The 24124-nt window shown below is 40.4% G+C and overlaps 1 protein-coding gene across 1 annotated transcript; it reads left to right on the plus strand.

Annotated features, from left to right (window-relative positions):
- Positions 1-516: 516 nt before the first annotated feature.
- LOC139663624 (myelin-oligodendrocyte glycoprotein-like) lies at positions 517-24124 on the plus strand. The gene is made up of 4 exons (XM_071542346.1): positions 517-682; positions 12849-13202; positions 13411-13569; positions 22124-24124. Exons 1-3 carry the CDS (start codon positions 649-651, stop codon positions 13554-13556), a joined length of 534 nt encoding a protein of 177 aa, XP_071398447.1. The 5' UTR covers positions 517-648; the 3' UTR covers positions 13557-13569; positions 22124-24124.

Genomic DNA, 24124 nt, shown 5'->3' on the forward strand with positions numbered 1-24124 from the left:
TATTGACATACATGTACATGTAAGCAGCATTTTAAAGTTGTCAACGTGAAGCTAATCTTAACAATTTAGCTTTACTTTTGGGTAGTCTAATCTATAACAATGCTATTTTATAGTTATTTTATAAATGATCAAATGTTTTAAATATAAAATATTGATCTGAAAAGTAACTAGTAACTATAGCTGTGAAATAAATAAGTAAAGTAAAAGAGTAAAAAGTACAATATTTCCCTCTAAAATGTAGTGGAGTATAAGTACAAAGTAACATAAAATGGAAATACTCAAGTAAAGTACAAGTTCCTCAAAATTGTACTTAAGTACAGTACTTGAGTAAACGTACTTAGTTACTTTCCACCACTGGCATTAAAAAAAATATGCAACTCGTCTTGGTCGAAACGGCTTTTATTTTGAAATCTATAGCCGGGAATTCTCTGCGTTATTGTGGATAACTTGACACTGGTGGGTGTTGGAACTTTCCGGTTAAATCGAAAGCAAACTTAAGTTTCTGCGACAGTTGGTCAGAGCGAAGAGGAAACTGACGAGTCCGCCGCACCTCGAGTACAGCAGAGTACAGCAGAGTACAGTAGAGTACAGTAGAGTACAGTAGAGTACAGTAGAGTACAGTAGACTGGTTTGTTGTTTTAACTGAACATGAAGCTGCTGCTGGTGTTTGTCCTTCTGCACGGTAAGATATCGACCTGATATATGACGTTCCGCTCTCCGGTATCAGAACGTGACGCCGAGCTTCATTAGAAAACTGCAGTTTCACGTTTCCGTGCTTATCGGCGAACGTTCACAGCGGGTAGAACATGAGGCGAGAGCTTTTCTGGACCGGAAGGATCCGCCCTTCACTTCGGCCGTGCAACAATCGGCACTTTGTTCGATTTCTTGAATTGATTTGCCTGTTAACCAAATCTTTTTCCGCCTAAACAGTCCGTGGAAGGCGGTAACCAGCGGCGAGGATGATCCGCTTTGAGGTTTTATTTGAACTAAATTCTGCCTGGTGGATTATCGAGTTGCCGAAAGTACCAGACAACACCGGCGATTCGTAAAATGTCTGACATCATGTTGTACCTGGTGGGGAAGTTTGTTTATAAGCAGGGCGACGTTACATTTCCACATGCTATAACGTCACCTGGTGTGACCTCACTACGTACGAGACGACGGAACGTGGGGCTGGGTCCGATGATGGACAGGCCGATACCGGCCGATATGCCCAAAATGCTTTTAACCTAAATATTTACTACAAAAACTACCAATAATTATGATTATGATGACGTACATTGGTAATCACTTCGGTTGTTTTAAGGCGACTTTTCTCCCACGCGGCAGAAAGCTGAGAGCCTGTCGGTTCAGCTGTGTGTCACACGGATTATTTTGAGTGAATCATTCTCAGGTGGAAACATGCCGAGTCTGAACCGGCTCATCAACAGATCCCGCAGCAGCTCCTCATGTGGTTTCTGTAAATCATCAGTTCAGGATGCAGTGAGCCACAGGAACACTGTTACTGATCCAGGTCCAAAGCCCTGCAGGTTTATCTGTCTGCTGCTGGTTTACCTTCACACACACACACACACTCACTTTCTTTTTTTTTTGTTGCAAAATATTTTTTTTGAAAACAGTATTAAACGACATAACAATGAGCATAGGGGTGTACATTTTAGATTTTTTTTACTGTATAAAAGAAAAATGACAGTAAGGAACACACACACTACGCACATACAAGAAAGAGCAGAAGAAAAAAGACAGCAAACACACCAACATTGACACACCCCACCCTGGCTCAGTGATAGTGAAGAGTACACACACACACACACACACACACACACACACACACACACACACACACACACAACATAATTTACCAAACCAGCCCGTAGTCCTGCAGGACCTGCACATCTGTAAGATAAGATAAAAAAACCTATCAGTGTACCCCCTCGTATACTTAATTTTCTCAAGTTTGAGAAAAAACACTTTGTCTTTTGACGCAGTGGACAGGGCTGCAGCTTAGGGCCGGGTGATAATTCAATATTATCATTTATCGTCTTTCAGTGGAATCATATCGTGATGATATGAAGATATTTTGATATCGTGACACATTTCTGCTGTCTGACCTGATGATGACAAGCAAATTTTACTTAAAAGCTCTGATAAAATGAGGTATGGTAGGAATATTATTTGAATATTTCTGTTTTGTTTGACATCACACCTAACATCACCGTTTGGTTCAATGAGATGAACATTAATTTGATTATTTAACGTGATTTTGCATCATGAACCATATCGTGATATATATTGATATCGAGAAAAATCCTTATGATTATCATGATATTGATTTCAACCATATGGCCCAGCCCTACTGCAGCTGTATTCCCAGTATGGTCGACATTATATTAAAATAACCGGACCAAAAATGATGTAAACGTGGGCAGAAGATAAACACAAGGCTCATATGACAGCCCCAGTTCAAACATCTGTCACATTTATCCTCCACCTCTGGGCACAGCCTTGATTTAGAAACACACACACTCACTTTGAGGAAGTGGTGTGTTGTTGAGCCAGTGGGTCATTCTGCTTTTCAAGTTTCAGTAAACTGTGAAGGGGCTAAAATAACTCAAATAAAAACCTTCCTCTGCCACTCTCACAGGAAGTAAAGTTTCTGACTCGTGGTTTCCAGGCAAACTTCCACATCAGCCTTCTGTAGCTTAATAATCCATATGGCGTAAACGAGGCAGGTGTAAGATAAAAAAAATAGATGATTTATTCCACAAAAGGTGTCAATTACAAAATAAAACGTCTCCACATGGAGTCCTAATCCAGCTATCTGTTCTTTTTCTGATCTTAAACACCATCAGGCCTTTTTATCGTCTTTCAGTGGAATCATATTGTGATGATATGAAGATATTTTAATATCGTGACACATTGACACATTTTTGACAAATTTTACTTAAAAACTCTGATAAAATGAGGTATGGTAGGAATATTATTTGAATATTTCTGTTTTGTTTGACATCACACCTAACATCACCATTCGCTTCAATGAGATGAACATTCATTTGATTATTTGATGTGATTTTGCATCATGAACCGTATCGTGATATATATTGATATCGAGAAAAATCCTTATGATTATCATGATATTGATTTCAACCATATCGGCCGGCCCTACCCTCCTTGGTCAGTTGTATCATCATTGGCTAATCCCAGAGCCTGAAGTTGATCTGAACAATAACAAAGGAAAGAAATCAGGAGATAAAGTCAAGGAAGTTCAGTCTCATCTGCAACAAGAATGCAGAGAACTTCCACTTATCCAGATTGTTTTTTATCTTTTGAAGTAATAATAAAATAATAATATTTGTGAGAAGCAGCTCTGCATCTCTGCTGAGGCTCTAACTAATCTTTTAACTTTACTCAAGCGATATCGCAAATAATATTAAATAATGGTCATTTCATTTCTTAACAGATAAACACACAAACACCAATGAGAAAAAATTACTATTACTATTTCCTATACTGTCAACATAGTATAAAATAGAAAATAATCCTAAAAATAAACCATGACTTCGAAGGTCACTGTTTAAAACTGGAAAGACAAAATATTAAAATAAAATATAAATGGAGTCTGCATGTATCACATGGACTCCCTCACAATACTGGTTCATTAGCATGTGCTGCCCTCTGCTGGGCTGAAGGGTGTGCAGCACACCGCCTGGACGTTATGAAGAGCCATTCAGTTCACTCTAAGGAAAAAGATCAGAAAGTCCAGAAACTCCAAAGTTGGATTCATTTCGAGGCACCGGTCCTAAATGAACAAATCACAGTAGAGCTGCAACGATTAATCGATTAATCGATTAGTTGTCAACCATTAAATATCGGCCCGGTCGGCTTCGGTCAGATGGCCCAGCAGGCGGTCTGAAATTTATATTTGTGTTAAAATTTTTGTCGGCTCGGTATATTCAAGACTTAAAACAAAGTGATCACAAGGAGAGGATGACTTAATGAGCTGCATTTATTGCATAAAAAGAAGCTGTAACCTAGGGCTGGACGATACGGCTGAAATCAATATCACGATAATCATAAGGATTTTTTTTATATCGATATATATGACGATATGGCTCACATAAGTGAAATCACGTTAAAGGTTCCATATGTAACTTTTACAAACTTTTTACATGTATAAATCGTTTTTTATTGCCAATGTGTGAACGGGTTGTAACGTGACTTAAAAAGTGAGACCCGCCTGTCACAGGGTGTGAAGACACATTCTGTCTGAAGGACTCGGGACGTTTTTCTCCGGGAGATTCCAGCTGATGTGACGTGATGCTCTCTCCCGTGGCGTCTCCTCAGCTTCACTACTTCTGTAGCTCGCTCGCTCGTAACGTAATACTTTCTGAGAGGATATGTTGGTTGGCTAGTTTGCCAAATCACTTCACCAGCTAACGTGATCCATGATACTAAGTTATGTAGCTATTATGACAAATAGTGTTGATTTTAGCCAACAATAAATGATGTAACGTTACAAAGCAAAGGTGTGTAACGATGCCTTCTACTAGCCAAGAGCGATGCAAGGCAGCGGCACACGGGACAAGTTTGCCTTCAGGGCTTTCTGGTAGAAAGCCTCAGGGTAACCCTAACCCCTACCCAAACCATAACCCCTACCTAAACCATAACCGAGGATTTCTGTCAGAAAGGCTTTCTGGCAGAAAGCCCTGAAGGCAAACTTCTCCCCTGTGCGGCAGCGCCGGCCAAATAACGTTATCTAACTGTACACAAAGCTATGCTAAGGTTAGCCAGCTAGCTGTAACTTAGCTAATCTGGCATTTGTATCGTGAACCACAATGCTGATTTACAGTAACGGTGAAATAAACAACGGTAAGCTGTAATGACACAGCAAGGTGAACTACAGTCATTCAGGAAATGATGAATACATATAACGTTACATATTCTGTGTAGTTCACTAACAGCGTTATTGCAGATAACAGATTGTGGCATTGCTGAGCCTCACGGTGAAACTATTGCTGTTTTCACATATGAAAACTGGCAAGTACATTGTATTTGCCTTGTATGAAATGTGCTATATAAATAAAGTTTGCCTTGCCTTGCCTAGCAAGCTAACGCCGACCTATAATGTTATAAATACAGCCAATGTCACGTTATCACCCGACAAAGTTCACACATAGTCACAGTTCCTCCTCACAAAAACACAGCACTGAAAACATACTTAACATACATATAACTTCAATTAATAGCCCGAGAGAGAGAGAGAGAGAGACAGAGACAGGGAGAGAGAGAGAGAGAGAGAGAGAGGGAGAGAGAGAGGGAGAGAGAGAGAGAGAGAGGGAGAGAGAGGGAGAGAGAGAGGGAGAGAGAGAGAGAGAGAGAGGGAGAGAGAGAGAGAGAGGGAGAGAGACAGAGAGAGAGAGGGAGAGGGAGAGAGACAGAGAGAGGGAGAGAGAGAGAGGGAGAGAGACAGAGAGAGGGAGAGAGAGAGGGAGAGAGAGAGAGAGAGAGAGGGAGAGAGACAGAGAGAGGGAGAGAGAGAGAGGGAGAGAGACAGAGAGAGGGAGAGAGAGAGAGGGAGAGAGAGAGAGAGAGGGAGAGAGACAGAGAGAGGGAGACAGAGAGAGGGAGAGAGAGAGAGAGAGAGGGAGAGAGACAGAGAGAGGGAGAGAGACAGAGAGAGGGAGAGAGACAGAGAGAGGGAGAGAGACAGAGAGAGGGAGAGAGACAGAGAGAGGGAGAGAGAGAGAGGGAGAGAGACAGAGAGAGAGAGAGAGAGAGAGAGAGGGAGAGAGAGAGAGAGAGAGGGAGAGAGACAGAGAGAGGGAGAGAGACAGAGAGAGGGAGAGCCCTGTATCAAAATACCGGTAGCCTACCTTAGAAAAAAGATTAAAAAAAAAAAAAAGACCAACAGAGAAATGTGTTGCTGCTGCTTCTCTCTGAGTTTTGTTCAGCAGATTTGAAACTGACAGCTTGAATTTCAGGTCGTACTTTTTTCTCTGTGTCACCATGGCGATCAGCAAATGTGACTGACATTTGAATGCAAGTAAAAAAAAAAAAAGTATCATGATAATCATAAGGATTTTTCTCGATATCAATATATATCACGATACGGTTCATGTATGCAAAATAACGTTAAATAATCAAATTAATGTTCATCTCATTGAACCGAATGGTGATGTTAGGTGTGGTGTCAAACAAAACTGAAATATTCAAATAATATTCCTACCATACCTCATTTTATCAGAGTTTTTAAGTAAAATTTGCTTGTCATCATCAATTCAGACAGCAGAAATGTGTCACGATATTAAAATATCTTCATATCATCACGATATGATTCCACTGAAAGACGATAAATGATAATATTGAATTATCGTCCAGCCCTAAAGGAGGGCACACATTAATATTAATAATACCAATATCGGACTTCCGGTGGCGCGCTACACGGTATGACAGCTTAGCGACAGAGCTCCGGTATCAGCCTTAAATTTCCCTTAATTCAAGAATCCCTATTAATTCAAATTGATAAACATCGATGTAATAATGAACGGGGACAAAAATAAGAAAGGAGGATACGGGTTACGATACAATGCCGAACGAGAAATCGAGAAAGAAGTTGTGGCTAGCGAAATCCCAACAGGACAAGATGGAGGCCGCAGAGAAAACGAAACTTTGGACTCAATCCGCGAAGTGGTGAGTGAAGTCGTGACCACGGGGATGGCAACGCTCCAGGCCGAACTGAAAAGAGATCTCTCAGATTTCCGCACGTGTTTTCGGGAGGATATTAAGAAACAAACGGACGAATTCACGACGGAAATAAACCGGAAAATACAAGATGCGACAAGTCAGATAGAAGGAGCAGTTAAGCGTGTAGGAGAGATGGAGGAAAACATGGCCGATACGGAACGATGGGACATTGGAGTCAAGGATGCCCTCACCCAGCTGCTGAGTAACCAACGGGCATTACAGGATAAAGTGTCTGATTTGGAAGGGCGCTCCAGGCACAACAATATCAGGATCTATGGCGTCCCGGAATTGGGAGACGATCCTGGCTTGGACCGGGGCCGTGACCTGGAGATAGAACGCGCCCACCGCGCCCTGGCACCAAAACCACCTGCAAGCGCTCCACCACGCTCTATGGTGGTCCGGTTCCTCCAGTTCTCAGTTAAAGAGAAGATTCTCCATACCGCTTGGAAGAAGGAGCTACGAGTCCAAAACAAACGAGTGTACTTTGATCATGATTATGCAACGGACGTGCAGAATAAGAGGAAGGAATATATATATACCCGTTAAGAAGGCGCTGAAGGAGAACGGAATACGCTTCCAGACTCCGTTAACCAGAATGCGTTTTCTTTGGAACCGGCTCAGTCCTGTATAACAACGCGACACAAGCAGCGGGAGATCTGCGGAAACGGGGATTCACCGTGAGTGAAGTTACTCGTGGGATCAAGAATAAGGGCATATCGGAGGAAACGCCGGCCCGACTTTTACCGCGGGAGATGTCCGAGACCCGGCGCGGTGGAGATAAGAACCGGTTCCAGCGGCAGATCCAGGAGAAGCTGAAGGAGTACCGTAGGACGGAGCCTGGAGCTGCAGCAGGGGATGAGTGAGCGATTTATTCTTAATTTCCCGCTACCGGATTGTACTGATGGTGAGATTTTTTTTTTTTACATATAGCCTATATATTTTTTTTTTATCTGGATCCGAAGATGCGCCTTCTATCGTGTTGGAATACACTAATGACATTAAAAACCCTGTCCAGCCCTTTCTTTTTATTTTATTATTTTCTTTCTTTATGTATAATGAACGGCTGATACCTACGGATCACAGACAGCGAGCCACAAGACTTTTTCCTGCTACCGAGGGGCCCCACCTTGTGGCCAGCCCCCCTCACTGCCGAAGGTGACATGGCACCTTTTTTGTTGGAAGCTCAGTTCAATGTCCTGTATTATAGTTCTTCGAGTTTTCTTGTTTTATTCTACTTTGTTTATTTCTTGAGGTCTGGGATGTTACAAGTGCAATGTTTCAAAAATAAAATGAATGCATTACCAATATTATAACATACTCTCATTGAATGTAAATGGGCTAAATAATCCAATTAAAAGAAGCAAAATGATAGCTAAAATGAAAAAGGAGAGGATAAATATAGCATTTTGGCAGGAAACTCATCTCTCTGGTGTTGAACACGAAAAACTTAAGAAAATGGGCTTTAGGAATACTTTCTTCTCATCATATAAAAATGGTAAAAAAAAGGGGAGTCGCCATCTTGATCTCAAATTCGACTCGGTTCGAGTTCATATCTGAAATAAGCGATAAAGAGGGAAGATTTGTTCTGATAAAGGGGAAAATAAACCAAAAAGAGGTGACATTATTAAATGTTTATGCTCCCCCTGGGAGTGATTTGTCTTTTTTTAGAAAGGTGTTTGATTTGATTGCATCAGAAACATACGGGACCCTTATTTGTGCAGGAGACTTTAATATGCTTCTTAACCCTTTATTAGCTACAACCAATAGGAAAAGAAGAAGGAATCTTACTGAAAAACGTATAAACAGGGTACTCAAAGACCTGGGACTGATAGATGTATGGCAGTCCGTGCATGGATCAGACCCAGGATACACTTTTTATTCTGCACGACACGCAGTCTATTCAAGAATAGACTATTTCTTTATGTTTAACAAGGATCTACACAGATAGAAAGATTGTAGAATAGGCCAGAGGGACCTTTCAGACCACTCTGGGGTTTATCTAACATTACATTTAGATGGTAGACAGCAAAAATCATTGTGGAGACTAAACACTGGCATGTTGAACGATCCCACTTTTAGAAGTTCAATGGAGATAGACTTAGGTGTATATTTACAGGACAATGATAATGGGGAGGTAAACCCTAGTATATTATGGGATGCAGCCAAAGCTGTTCTCAGGGGGAAGATCATAGCCAGGACGGCCATGTTGAAAAAGTTAAAAGCCCAAAAATTATCAAGACTGCAGGAAAAATTGAGAGATCTAGAACAAGCACATATTGCCAATAAAGAGCCCTCTATTATACACCAAATTAGAAATGCCAAGCAGGAAATAGATAAAATACTAAGTGAGGAAGGTGAGAAAAACATAAGGTTTATGAAGCAAAGATATTATGAGGCAGGCCCCAAAGCGGCAAAATTGCTAGCTTGGAGGCTCAGAAAACAACAAGCAGAAAACACCATTTATAAGATTAGAGACCCTGTTACAAATATAGACTACTAGCAGTCTGGATGGTATACAAAAAGCATTTGAAACATACTACAAATCTTTATATTCCCAGACAGACCAGGTTAATAGACATATAATTGTTGAATTTCTGGATTCCCTAGACCTCCCTAGGCTTGGTAAAGAAATGAATGATAAACTTGTCTCACCAATAACAATGGAGGAAATAGATAAAGCTATTTCAAGCCTGAACACTAACAAGTCACCTGGTACTGATGGGTTCCCCCCAGAATGGTACAAATCCATGAGAGAACACCTGCTCCCTTTGCTGGAGACTTGTTTTAATTATATTTTAAAAGAAGGCTCTCTCCCCCCCTCTTGGAGGGAGGCTTTTATATCAGTTATCCCCAAGGAAGGAAAGGACAGGATGGACTGTAAAGGATATAGACCTATCAGTGTCTTGAACACAGACTATAAATTGTATGCCACTATCTTAACAAAGAGGATGGAAACTGTAATGCCTTTGTTAATAGATGAGGATCAAACAGGATTCATAAAAAACAGACAAACTCAAGACAATATAAGGAGAGCCCTACATATTATTGAGCGGATTAATGAGGAAAAAGTTAGCTCTATTCTCAGTTTAGATGCTGAAAAAGCATTTGACTCGGTTGGGTGGGAATTTCTCTATTTAGTAATGAACAGATTCAGCTTTAGTGAAGATTTTATACGTTGTATTCAGGCACTTTATTCTTCTCCTACTGCAAGAATAAAAGTTAATGGTAGCCTTTCTAACTCCTTAACTCTGCGACGTGGCTGCAGGCAGGGCTGCCCCGCTAGCCCCAGTCTCTTTAATTTATTCATCGAACCTCTGGCCAAAGCAATACGACAGGAGACAGAATTAAAGGGTATATCTATCGGAGGAGTGGAGTATAAAGTAAGTTTGTATGCAGATGATGTACTGGTTACAATCATAGACCCAGGTTCAGGCCTGCCTCTACTAATGAAAATGTTGGAAACATATGGGGTATATTCAGGGTATGTCCTTAACATACATAAAACCCAGGTTATGACATTTAATTACACTCCCACGCAAGAATTCATTGCTAAGTATAATTTCAATTGGCACTCATCTCACATCAAGTACCTGGGAGTAAGTTTGCCCAAAGATCTGTCACGGTTATTTGATATTAACTACACTTGCATTAACAAAAAAATATATGATGACCTCAATGGGTGGGGCTTGCTCCCTCTCGACTTTGGCAGCAGGCTCAGATCAGTTAAAATGAACATTCTTCCCAGATTATTATATCTTTTCCTATCACTTCCAGTAGAAATCCCTCAGAAACAATTTAGAGAATGGAATAAGCGTATTTCACGATTCATTTGGGATAAAAAGAGACCAAGGGTGAAATTCTCTACCCTTTGGCTGCCGGTGGGGAGGGGGGGCGTGGCCCTCCCATCTTTAAGGGATTATTATTTATCAGCTCAGTTGAGACCTCTTGTATATTGGTGTAACCCATCTTATGTAGCTTAATGGAAGAGTATGGAGTTATCTTTAATAGATGCACCAATACAGTCATTGCTTGGCTGTGTTGGCAGGGAGAAGGAAATATTACAGACGGCGAGTCAATGGGTGAATTTCTCACTGAAAGTATGGGTGGAAGTGATTAAACGTTTCCAACTTCAAAGAGAGCTTAAACTGCTTAGATGGCCGACAGATGACCCTGACTTTACGCCAGCGTTACAAGATCGTAGATATAGACAATGGGTCTATTTTGGTATCACTTCCATATGCAAGATTGTTAAAAAATGGGAGTTTAATAGTTTTGATAATCTATGTCAGACATATGGGTTGGGTGGGCAGGACTTTTACAGGTATTTACAGCTTCGTGATTATTTTTGTAAAAAAGTAAGAGGTTCTAATCCAAGAGAGCCACCAATTGTTATTCATATATTTATTGATGCTTATAACTCAGGAAGCAATAAAGGTCTTATAAGCAAGTTATACAATGGCATCACATCACTGAATAAGGACACTACGGACTATGTGAAACAACGATGGGAAAAGGAGCTGGACATTGAAATAACTGAAGACATGTGGCTGAATGCCTGGGAAACGCAGTCGTCCTCCACCAACTCCTGGACCTGGAGAGACTTCTGTTGGAAGAACCTGATTTGCTTTTTTATCACTCCTAAGCAGAGGTCCAAACAAACTGGCACTCAGCAATGCTGCTGGAGGGAATGTGGGGAAATTATGGTTGATCATGCTCATGTTTTCTGGTCCTGTCCCTTTATTCAGATTTTTTGGAAGGAAGTAACAACAATCATCTCAAAAACCCTGGGTTTTAGTATCAGAACAACATTTACATCCCTCTATCTTGGACATATTCCTGACGGGTTAAGTAAAGATGATGCCTACCTCCTAAAGATCTTGCTGGCAGCAAGTAAAAAGGCCATTACAAAATATTGGCTTCAGAAAAACTGCCGTACTGCTGGCCTCTTTGTCAACATTGTTAAACACCTACACACCATACACCATCTTCTAGAACAGATGACCGACTCCATACGGCTCCAAAAAGAAGTGGGTGAAAAACGGTGGGAAAAATGGTGTGTTTATTTAGCCAATAAGACAGATCTTTCATAATTATTGTATGTATCGTGCAATATTTTATTTTAAAGTAGGCAAATTTGCCTTGATTTATTGATCACCCCATGACCTCATATTTGTTTGCTTTTTTTATATTTTTGTTTCTTGTTTTCTTTTTGCTTGTTGTCCTTATACTGTGAAAAATGTTCATAAATAAAAAGTAAAAAAAATAAATAAATAATACCAATATCCTCCGCCTTGGATTTGATCTTATTTCCAAAGTTTGCGTCGGCCTTTCTCGCTCTGCTTCCACTTTAAGAGAGGCGGTTGAATTTCTGTCCGATCATCGCCGTCCAGCTTCCAACTGGGTCGCTCTGCTCTGTCCACTGGGTGGCCCAAAAATTACTGTACATATCCATCGGTACTCCTACACTTTATATTTATAATATTTACTACTCTTATTCTTACTGTACAGTATTCAGTATCCAGTATTCAGTATACGGGTAATGTAGTATGTTAGAGCCATAAGGTACATCAGGTTTATTTCGCATATTGTGCCTCATTTGTAGTTATAAGAAATGTAATCTTGTGTTAATATTAGAGCTGCAACGATTAATCGATTAGTTGTCAACTATTAAATTAATCGCCAACTATTTTGATAATCGATTAATGGGTTTGATTCATTTTTAAAGAAAAATAAGTCAAAATTCTCTGCTTCCAGCTTCTTAAATGTGAATATTTCCTGGTTTCTTTCCTCCTCTATGACAGTAAACTGAATATCTTTGGGTTGTGGACAAAACAAGACATTTGAGGACGTCATCTTGGGCTTTGGGAAACACTGATCCACATTTTTCACCATTTTCTGACATTTTATAGATCAAACTAATCGATTAATCGAGAAAATAATCGACAGATTAATCGACAATGAAAGTAATGGTTAGTTGCAGCCCTACATCACAGCAAAGGGACTCAAACTGGCAGCACGAGTTAGAAAAGCCTTTAGATTTTCATGCTCGAAACTCTGGTATGATATGCTTTTATATGATGTGTGTGTGTGTGTGTGTGTCCCAGTCTCCCAGCATGCCTTGGGTGAGCAGGTGGTGAAGATGGTGAAGGAGGAGGGGGAATCGGTCACGCTGCCCTTCCAGGTCAAAGCTCCGGTGGATCAGGATTCCGTAGTGGAGTGGAGCCGCAAAGACCTGAACCCCACGATCGTGCACGTGCGGCGGGACGGCGTGGACCTGCCGGACGCCCAGAACCCGCGGTACAGGGACCGCACGACGCTGCGGGGCGACGCGCTGAGCAGCGGAGACCTCAGCCTGACCCTGCGCCGCACCAGGCGGTGTGACGCAGGCACCTACACCTGCACCGTGCGCAAGACCGGCATCATCCAGACCCAGACAGATGTGGAGCTGGAGGTCACAGGTCAGTACTGAAGCTGCAGGTCAGAGGTCAGTACTGAAGCTGGAGGTCAGAGGTCAGTACTGAAGCTGCAGGTCAGAGGTCAGTACTGAAGCTGGAGGTCAGAGGTCAGTCCTGAAGCTGGAGGTCAGAGGTCAGTACTGAAGCTGCAGGTCAGAGGTCAGTACTGTGTTGTAAAGGTTGTGTTGTGTTGTGTTTTGTTGTGTTGTAGTTCCACCTGGACCACCTGGACCACCTGGACCACCTGGACCGCTGTCTTCAGGAGAAATCGCTGGAATAGTCATCGGTGTTCTCCTGGCTTTCATCTCTGGATTTATTATTGGATTTATCTTACGACCGCGCCTGAGCACGAAGTAGAAGAACGTGACAGGTCAGTAACACACTGCCTGCTCTGGCCTGCTACACACACACACACACACACACACACACACACACACACACACACACACACATATAATATTCATATATTGTTGTATAAGATGTTAAAGTTTCAGCAGGTTTACTGACTCCATGTGCAGTGAATGAAAGGAAGCACTTGGACCCGCGGCATCAGACTGTTGTTATAAGATGTAGCTGCAACAGACGGGTTCACCAACCTGCTACTTCCCACTACTGCTAATATAACTAATACAATTTGCTAATATAATACTCCATTACTTTTGCTGATGTTTTAGGTTTTTGCCGACTACTGCTATTACTACTACTACTGCTGGTACTACTACTTAGGGTTGCATATATATTGTATATACCGATACTAGAAAGTATCACAATATCCAGCCTTTAAAAATGATATAATACTACATTTTTTTATTACCGATACTTTTAGAATAACACATTTTAAGAATTTTGACTTATTTTTCTTTAAAAATTACTCAAACCGATTAATCGATTATCAAAATAGTTGCCGATTAATTTAATAGTTGACAACTAATCGATTAATTGATTAATCGTTGCAGCTCTAAAAGAAACTGTAGGAATAAGTTAAACTTCAAGTTGAAAATATTGTTGTTTTTTTGACATTTTATGTCTAAGCAATAAGGAAATAATCTTCTCCAGTCATAATTGGTTTCCATTTAAACTTTGTTAATAATATCGTCATTGTAGCCGAGTGTGTCGCTACACCCCGACTTGCATCTTATTTGTTTAGCATTTAGCCTTGTAGCAGCCAATAATGTAATAACTACCGTTAATGTAATAACTGCCAATAACGTAATAATTTTTCCGTTCTTAATGTAATAAAAGTCGATAATGTGTTAACTGGCCAATAATGTAATACAGTTTCTGAACCAATAACGTAATAGCTTTTTGCGCATAATGTAATAAGTTATTACATTATTAGCTGGGTTGAAGAAAAAAATCATGAAAATGTAATAACTGGAGCCGATAATGTAATAATGTACTTATATCACTTTATTTAAGTTTTTATTCATTGGCTATAAAGTGTCACACTTCCATGACACTTTACTGTTGCCTCTTTCAAATAGCTGCTCAAAAACCTGACCACACACACACACACACACACACACACACACACACACACACACACACACACACACACTAGGAATTCTGACTAATTTTTTTTTTTGTGATTAAACTTTTTATTGCTTTTTCAGCATTTGAACATACATTATAAATTTACAAACAATATTCAAATTTAAAGAAAAGAGAAAAAGAAAAAAAAAAAGAAAATGCACATTCCTCTTGACAGTGTGTAACACAGCTACCATACAACAATATTACATCTCATATTCATTCACTGAGCAGACAGTGAGAGGACGGGGTACACAGGGCTGGACGATACGGTTACAATCAATATCATCATAATCACAAGGACCTTTCTCCACATCCACACACATCACCACATGGCCCGCACATGCAAACTCACGTCAAATAATCAAATCAATGTTCGTCCCATTGAACCGAACGGCAGTGTCAGGCGTGATGCCAAACAAAAACCAAAATCCTCAAACAATATTCCCACCACACCTCATCCCACCAGAGCCTCCAAGTGAAACCTGCTTGCATCATCACTAGGGCTGGGTATCGTTAAACATTTTTCGATACCAATACCGGTACCGATACCTTGACTTCGATACCGGTTCCTGAACGATACTTTTTTCGGTACTTTACTCTCTCTGTAATAACAAATATGTAATTTCAGTTGTAAAATATTAGTCCAAACTTCTCAACTTCAACATTGTTATTTATTTAGAACATTTTACACACCACACAAAATAAACCCCCTCCCTACCTCCCCCTTCAACAATGAACGTGGTCACTGCCCTGTGGCACTCACTGACTCTCTGGCGGGGTAACGACGTAACGAGTCTTTTTTTTTTAGATTTTATTTTAGGCATTTTATGCTTTATTGATAGAGCCAGTAAGGAAGGGGAGAGAGAGAGGAGGACACGCAGCAAAGGACCGCAGGCCGGATTCGAACCCGAGTCGCTGCGGGAAGGACTGAGCCTTATGGTATGCGCTCTACTTGGTGAGCCACCGGGGCGCCCCGTAACGACGTTTTCTGTGCCACGAGGGCGGGGTCAGAGCGGGACAGGGCGACCTGTCAGTGAAAGCAAGAGTGTAAACAACACGACTCACGAGCTGATGATAATGATAACGCTAGTTAAAACGCTAAGCTAACGTCAGCCAAGACAATGAAAAAAGCCCAGTTATCTCCAACAACAACTTATCCAACTAGCTAATTAATTACCTGAACATGTCGATGAAGTTGTCGATGCCTCACTTAAAGTTTCGTCGTCCGTGGAGGGTTCAGCTTCTTCAGTGCTGGCTGCAGGCTGCAGGCTGCAGGCTAACGTGTGTACGTAGCTAGCTGCGGCTGCTGCGGGGGACTTTGCTTTCAGGCTATCAAATACGGTAGGCTACACTCTTCAGCTTTAACAAATATTTTGTGTTTGACCAGGCGTTTCCTCAGGTTAGACGTGTCCCCATGGCCAGCTTTGTATTTCGCATCACAAACATTGCAGCGAGCGTTGTCTGCGTCAAGTTTTGAAAGTGTAACCACACTTGGGGCCGCTTTCGGCTCGCCATCGCCCTGACAACAAGCAACAAGCTGCAGGGGTGACGTAATCTCGCTCTCAGAGTCTCGCTCTCTCTCTTTCTCTCTACTCTCTCACCCAGATGCGCTCTCAGGTACCGAAATTTGGCACCGATTGATTTTACGTGAATCGGTACTCCGTAGTACCGACGTAATTCGGTCGGTGCCATAAAAGTATGGAAGTTCGGTACCCAGCCCTACTCATCGCCCAGACGGCAGGAACGTGTCACGACATTAAGACATCTTCACATCATCACAACACGACTCCACCGAGACACCGAACCATCCTCCAGCCCAAGGGGTATATGAATATTAATTGTCATGATAATCATCTCCACCTATCATTTCCAAGTAGGGACCCCAGATCTTCCTGAAAACATTTAAACTATTCTTAACTCTATGGATAAGCTGCTCAAAAGAAGCTATCCTAGCCAGCTCATCTCTCCATTCATCTCTCCATTCATCTCTCCATTCTTTGAAACAGTCAGAATTCCTAGTGTGTGTGTGTGTCTGTGTGTGTGTGTGTGTGTGTGTGTGTGTGTCTGTGTGTGTGTGTGTCTGTGTGTGTGTGTCTGTGTGTGTGTCTGTGTGTGTGTGTGTGTGTGTCTGTCTGTGTGTGTGTCTGTGTGTGTGTGTGTGTGTGTGTGTCTGTGTGTGTGTGTGTGTGTGTGTGTCTGTGTGTGTGTGTGTGTGTGTCTGTCTGTGTGTGTGTGTGTGTGTGTGTGTGTGTGTGTGTGTGTGTGTGTGTGTGTGTGTCTGTGTGTGTGTGTGTGTGTGTGTGTGTGTGTGTCTGTGTGTGTGTGTGTCTGTGTCTGTGTGTGTGTGTGTGTGTGTGTGTGTGTGTGTCTGTGTCTGTGTGTGTGTGTGTGTGTGTGTGTGTGTCTGTGTGTGTGTGTGTGTGTGTGTGTGTGTGTGTCTGTGTGTGTGTGTGTGTGTGTGTGTCTGTGTGTGTGTGTGTCTGTGTGTGTGTGTGTGTGTCTGTGTGTGTGTGTGTGTGTGTGTGTGTGTGTGTGGTCAGGTTTTTGAGCAGCTATTTGAAAGAGGCAACAGTAAGGTGTCATGGAAGTGTGACACTTTATAGCCAATAAATAAAACTTAAAGTGATATAAGTATATTATTACATTATCGGCTCCAGTTATTACATTTTCATGATTTTTTTCTTCAACCCAGCCAATAATGTAATAACTTATTACATTATGCGCAAAAAGCTATTACGTTATTGGTTCAGAAACTGTATTACATTATTGGCCAGTTAACACATTATCGACTTTTATTACATTAAGAACGGAAAGATTATTACGTTATTGGCAGTTATTACATTAACGGTAGTTATTACATTATTGGCTGCTACAAGCCTCCTAGTCCGGGTGCCAAGTGAGCTTTTCCACGTGTAAAAAAAAAATGATTTAAGGTAAAATTATAAAATTTTCAGTAGAAGCTGGTCACGTTTGTTCTGCTGTGTGAGGCTGTGGGCTGTTTTGTGTTTGCAGCCTGACAGCGTACAGCATGACCACAGACCACAGACCACAGACCACAGACCACAGACCACAGTCCACAGACCACAGACCACAGACCACAGACCACAGACTCACTTCAGTCTGTGGTCACACAAACACGCCTGCTGCCCTTCAGAGTGATTTGGATGATTTGTTTAAAAGTCAGCTGCACTCTAAAAACCTGTGGTGTAGGGCTGGGCCATATGGTTGAAATCAATATCATGATAATCATAAGGATTTTTCTCGATATCAATATATATCACGATATGGTTCATGATGCAAAATCACGTTAAATAATCAGATGAATGTTCATCTCATTGAACTGAATGGTGATGTCAGGTGTGATGTCAAACAAAACAGAAATATTCAAATCATATTCCTACCAAACCTCATTTTATCAGAGTTTCTAAGTAAAACTTCCTTGTCATCAGGTCAGACAGCAGAAATGTGTCACGATATCAAAATATCTTCATATCATCACGATATGATTCCACTGAAAGACGATAAACGATAATATTGAATTATCGCCCGGCCCTGTGTGGTGGATATCCAGCAGACTGATTAACTGAACGAATAAAAAAGGAATCTAATAAAATTAAACTAATGAAATATATCCACAGTAGCCTACAGTCTGTGAGTAAACTGAACATCTGCAGATAATAATGCTCTTTATGGCACTTTCATTACATTATTGTGCTTTGTTTATATGAGAGATAATGGAGCTAATGAGTGAAGCTGTTCATGTCTTTACCAGCAGAGACTCTGCAGACCATCTACTGAGGATCAGAGAGTAAAGTCTGTAGCTCGTGTTGAGAGAAACATCTGAACGGGTTTCAACAGGATACTGCAGACTAGGGCTGGGCAAGATATGGATATTATATCGATATCGTGATATGAGACTAGATATCGTCTTAGATCTTGGATATGGTAATATGGTGATATGGCATAAGTGTGTTTTCCTGGTTTTAAAGGCTGCATTACAGTAAAGTGATGTCATTTCCTGAACTTACCAGACTGTTCTAGCTGTTCTATTATTTGTCTTTACCCACTTAGTCATTATATCCACATTACTGATGATTATTTATCAAAAATCTCATTGTGTAAATATTTAGTGAAAGCACCAATAGTCATCCCTACAATATTGTCGCGATATCTTTATCGAGGTATTTGGTCAAAAATATTGTGACATTTGATTTTGTCCATATGGCCCAGCCCTACTTACAGCTGAACATTTAGCCCACTGTGTAGAAAATACAGAGATATATATCATGTATCAACATTCAGCCTAAAAATACCGAGATATGATTTCTGGTCCATATCGCCCAGCCCCATGCTGACATGTTGTTCCCTCCCTCATATTGAAAACAGGATAAAAGCACATTTGCGGTCCGGTTGGCCAAGACATGATGCTGTTTGGTTTGTTAGCTAGCAGAAGGTAGCGAGTTAACTAAGTAGCTTCCAGGTCAGACAGACTTACCGCTAATCCAACAGCCGGTCCGATCCCGACCCGGACGTCACGTTTCCTTCCGCCCAGGGACGCCGCGGTCGATGGGGTACCTTTCATAATTGTAATCATTTGAATAATGCAGCTGTCTCATGCTTGTATACACTTTTCTTTTCCAATTTATGCTGCAAAAAATGTGAGATGGGTTTAATGGAAAATCAATAAAAAATTGCTAAACAAAAAAAACAAAAAAAACACAAATCTTTCACATTACGTACAATTTGGTCACAGGACTTGGGGGAAGAATTAGATCATAAGACCTGGGAGGCAATCCTCTACAGAGTCCACCGCTCCTCCATGTGCCGGACTTGGGGTTCTGCAGTGTGAGGTGGTTCACAGGGTTCATGGGTCCAGGTGGAGGCTGGCAAAGACTTTTCCTGACATTGATCCTACATACTAACCCTAACCCTGCTGATCTTTGTCATATGTTTTGGTTGTGTCCCTCTCTCTCTTCGTTTTGGGAGTCTGTTTTTTTTTTTTTTTTATGGTGTTCTGGCAACAATTACATAGACTTCCAGTTCGGAATATGTACAAAACCACTTTTTTCCGTAGGTTTTTGAATACCTTAACAAAACACAAAGCAGGAGATACAACTTCACAAACATGATACATAACGGACAGAAATTATAATTACATTCATATTACTAGGGTATGCTGGGAGTCTGTTTTTGACACTCTGTCCAAAGTCCCCTCTGTCCCCATTGAGTCTTGCCAGCTGAGTCTCCTCTGCCCAAATATGTGTTGGATTTTGTGGCATTTTTAACTCTGCTGGCGAGGCGGTTAATTCTTATGAATTGGAAGGCTGCCGACGTTCCCACTCTTCCTCGTTGGGTTCGGGGTGTGCTGCATTTTATGCAGCTGGAGAAAATCAAGCGTACCCTACGAGGCTCCATACCTGAGTTAGATGGAATTTGGCAGGACCTTTCAGAATATATAGACTTTTCAGAATATATAGACTTTTCAGAATATGTAGACTTCAGAATATATAGACTTTTCAGAATATATAGACTTTTCAGAATATATAGACTTTTCAGAATATATAGACTTCAGAATATATAGACTTTTCAGAATATATAGACTTTTCAGAATATATAGACTTTTCAGAATATATAGACTTCAGAATATATAGACTTTTCAGAATATATACTTTTCAGAATATATAGACTTCAGAATATATAGACTTTTCAGAATATATAGACTTTTCAGAATATGTAGACTTCAGAATATATAGACTTTTCAGAATATATAGACTTTTCAGAATATATAGACTTTTCAGAATATATAGACTTCAGAATATATAGACTTTTCAGAATATGTAGACTTCAGAATATATAGACTTTTCAGAACATATAGACTTTTCAGAATATATAGACTTTTCAGAACATATAGACTTTTCAGAACATATAGATAGTATTCAAATGATCCCGCCACCTCCCGGCTGAAAGACCTCTATCTCTGCCCTCTTTAGTTTTGACCTTGACCTGCCTACCTATCTGACCTTTGTATATTTACACCCCGACCTCTCTTTAACCATAACTTACTTCATAGCCCCCCCTTTTTTTTCCTTTTTTTTTTAATATATATTTTCCTCCCCTTCTATGTATTTACTTATTTATTTACTTATTTATTATTTAGTTTGTTTGTGGATATGTTGTTGTTTGTTAATCTCTCTTGTTGTTGTAACTGTGAAGCTCCATGTGTTGTATTGAGGTGTACCTGTGTTTTGTTTGTGATACGCTGTTTGATGAAAACTCATAAACAAATCATAAAAAAAACAAAAACCCCATAAATCTTCATGGACGAGTCCCAGTCCCAGTCCCAGTCCCAGTCCCAGTCCCAGTCCCTCACACCGCTCCTTCCCCTCCCTGAACAGAGGAGAGGAAACTGAAAAGTCTCATTTCTCTCTCTGAAGAACATGTTCATTTATTTAACTGAGTCAACAACACAGGAGAGAGGCAGCAGTCTGAGTCTGGAGCTTCGGTTTCTCACTGAATCAAGCTGCTAACTAGAACGATAATTCAATATTATCATTTATCCGTTTCAGTGGATTATATTGTCATGATTTGGTGATTTTGGGATATGGAGACGCACAGTCCGGTCTGAACCGATGAGAACAAACTCATTTTATATAGAAACTCAAGACAAAATGAAGTCTGGTCGGAATATTATGTGAAAATTTCAGTTTAGTTTGACATCACACCAAAATCATTAATTTGATTATTTAACGTGATTTCGCTTATGTGAGCCATATCGTGATCTATATCGATATCTAAAAAAAATCCTTATGATTATCATGATATTGATTTCAGCCGTATCGCCCAGCCCTACTAGAACGCACATGGTTTTCTTTACATAACGATAATTAATAAGTAAATATTGAGGTAGAAAAAAAGAAAATGTGGAAACTTTTTAACCAGGACTCAATTTGATGGATGAAATGTGTGTAAAATGGAAACTGTTAGACCTGTAATACTGCTACACCAGCTGCTGTAACACAACAAAAACATTATTGATATGGCCGATCGGTATCAGCAGATATGGATCAGAGACGATCTGAGATGGAACCAGGAATATAATTATAGTTATAGTTGTCGTTTTGGATGTTTTTATAGTTACAGCTGTAGTGTGAACACAGACATTCGATTTAAGTCTTTATATAGTTATAGTTATCTTTATAGTTATCATTCCAGACGTGAATGGTGCGGTATAAGCTCACTCACTGTTTGAGCTCAGACAACTTTTAAAATATTGTTTATTTTCCCGTAGTATCGAAACTGGTTTTGAATATGGATATTTTCCTGGGTATTGTGTCGGAGTTAGAAGTCCTAGAGGTTCCTGCTGCTGATGTGTCTGTTGTTTCTGTCTGTAGAATGAAGACGAGGCAGCAGCATGAAGATGTCAGCGCTCTCTGTATCCTTCCTTCCTTTCCTCCCTCCTTCCCTCCTTTCCTCCCTCCTTCTCTCCTCCATGACCGAGCCTCGTTCTGCCTGCATGTCGTGTGTCATGGAAAATAATTAGAGGAAGCTTTTAAATGTTAACTGAGTTGATCTGAAGTCTGTCTGTGTTCTGCCTGGACATTTAAAAACCTGTTTTCATACTTTAAATAACTTTACATTCCCATATCACCATATTGACCCAGCTGGAAAGAAAAGCTGAATGAGCTATAATGATGTGGACCGGTGGACGAGCTTCCACACACACACACACACACACACACACACACACACACACACACACACACACACACACACACACACACACACACACACACACACACAGCTGTATGAGAAAGAGTGAAGTACAACAGGTTTATATAGGTTCTCATACTGTCATTGGTCTTTATGGTAAAACTACATCCATATCTTTGTCCCTATATCTATATCTACATCCACAGAGGCTTTACAGTTTCATCTCCAGCAGTCTGTCTGTCTCCATGATGGAGGAACAGTGTGAACTGTGTGTTAGTGAATAAAGTGTAAATGTGTGTGAAGCAGCTGAAGCAGAGAGCAGCTGAGTCAGCTTGTTGTGGTGTGGCTGTAGATCCATTCAGTAACGTTCTCAGTAAAAGTGAATAGTGTGATAAGGTGGATTTGTTTCCAAATGTAGGTTACTGTGACACAGTAAACTGTCTTGTCTTTAGCCCTAGTCTCTACTCCAAAACATGAAGAGTTGGAGCTTGAGAAGAGTCAGCTCAGTTAACCTGAACAAACTGTTAGCTAGCTAACTAGCCAGCAAACACACTGATGTTAATGTGAACATGCTAACGCTAGCTGCTACTAGCTATGTTAGCTAGTGTGCTAATCAGATGTGTTAACAAGACAGTGATGGTCAGCTGACCAGATGCTAGGGCTGAACGATTTTGAAAAAATATCTAATTGCGACTGATATTGCAATTGCGATATGATTTGCGATATTAGAGGGAATGATAATTTTTACATCATTATTCTCATTATGGTGTGATTTTTGCGGGGATCTGTACCAAACAAAGATGTTTTCTTCAGTCTGTAGAATATGATGTGTAGGCCAGGACATCTCTGCAGCACCACAATATTTACTTTAAAATTATATTTTGACACATTTCACCTTTAACAAATATTGCGCCTCCTGTGATTTGAAAATTGCAGTCGGCCATATTGTGATTTCCATAAAATTTCAATTAATTGTTCAGCCCTACCAGATGCTGCGGTTAGCTAGCTAACAAGCTGACAATATGGCCGCCAGAGGCGAGGGGGTCACATCAACTTAAAGTCTTGTCCCAGGTGTTTAAACGTCTTTGGTCTGAATGTTAAACATTCATGTTGCTGTTTATCTAAATGCCGGATTTGTTTTTATTTAAAATGACAGACAGCTTCCTTCTCATGTGACCCGACAGATTCATTAGTTTGACTTTAATGAATGTTAACTCTAAATATTTTAGTCTGTATGGTTACGACTTTAATTTTAAATCTTTAATTTGAAGCAAGTCGCACTAAGTGTTTTTTTTTATAATTGTTATTATAATTATCATCCTGGGCTCCAGTGGAGAGTTTTCATGTCCCAAGATGCTCTGAATGTTTCTGAGGCTTTTCCTCCCTGACAACAATAAATACTTTCTGGGGGAAAACACTGAATACTGAGATCTGTTTGAAGTCATGATGTGAAAATGGCTAAATAAAAAAAAGAAAATCACATAAAGCTGCAGCTTCAGTCCCAAAATATTGGTATCAGATTAAAAACATCCAAATTCGAGACAAAATAAAAGTGTTGAGTCTCGACCTCAGGAACATGTTTGAACTTTAATGAACCGTATCTGAACGTTTTCTGCAAAATGGCTTCATGACCAATGTTTTGTTCTGTTTTTTCTTTAATAAACAGGATTGTTTTACCTGAA

This window comes from Centroberyx affinis, unplaced genomic scaffold (genome assembly GCF_046629955.1).
Source record: "Centroberyx affinis isolate AG114_WGS23_722 - 3 ecotype Tasmania unplaced genomic scaffold, CSIRO-AGI_Caff_v1 ptg004058l_1, whole genome shotgun sequence".
Classification (NCBI taxonomy): Eukaryota; Metazoa; Chordata; class Actinopteri; order Beryciformes; family Berycidae; genus Centroberyx; species Centroberyx affinis.

Coding starts and splice junctions, on each gene's coding strand:
- LOC139663624 (XM_071542346.1), top strand. CDS start 649: ATGAAGCTGCTGCTGGTGTTTGTCCTTCTGCACG. Junction 683..12,848: donor GGTGTTTGTCCTTCTGCACG/GTAAGATATCGA, acceptor TGTGTGTCCCAG/TCTCCCAGCATGCCTTGGGT. Junction 13,203..13,410: donor TGTGGAGCTGGAGGTCACAG/GTCAGTACTGAA, acceptor GTTGTGTTGTAG/TTCCACCTGGACCACCTGGA.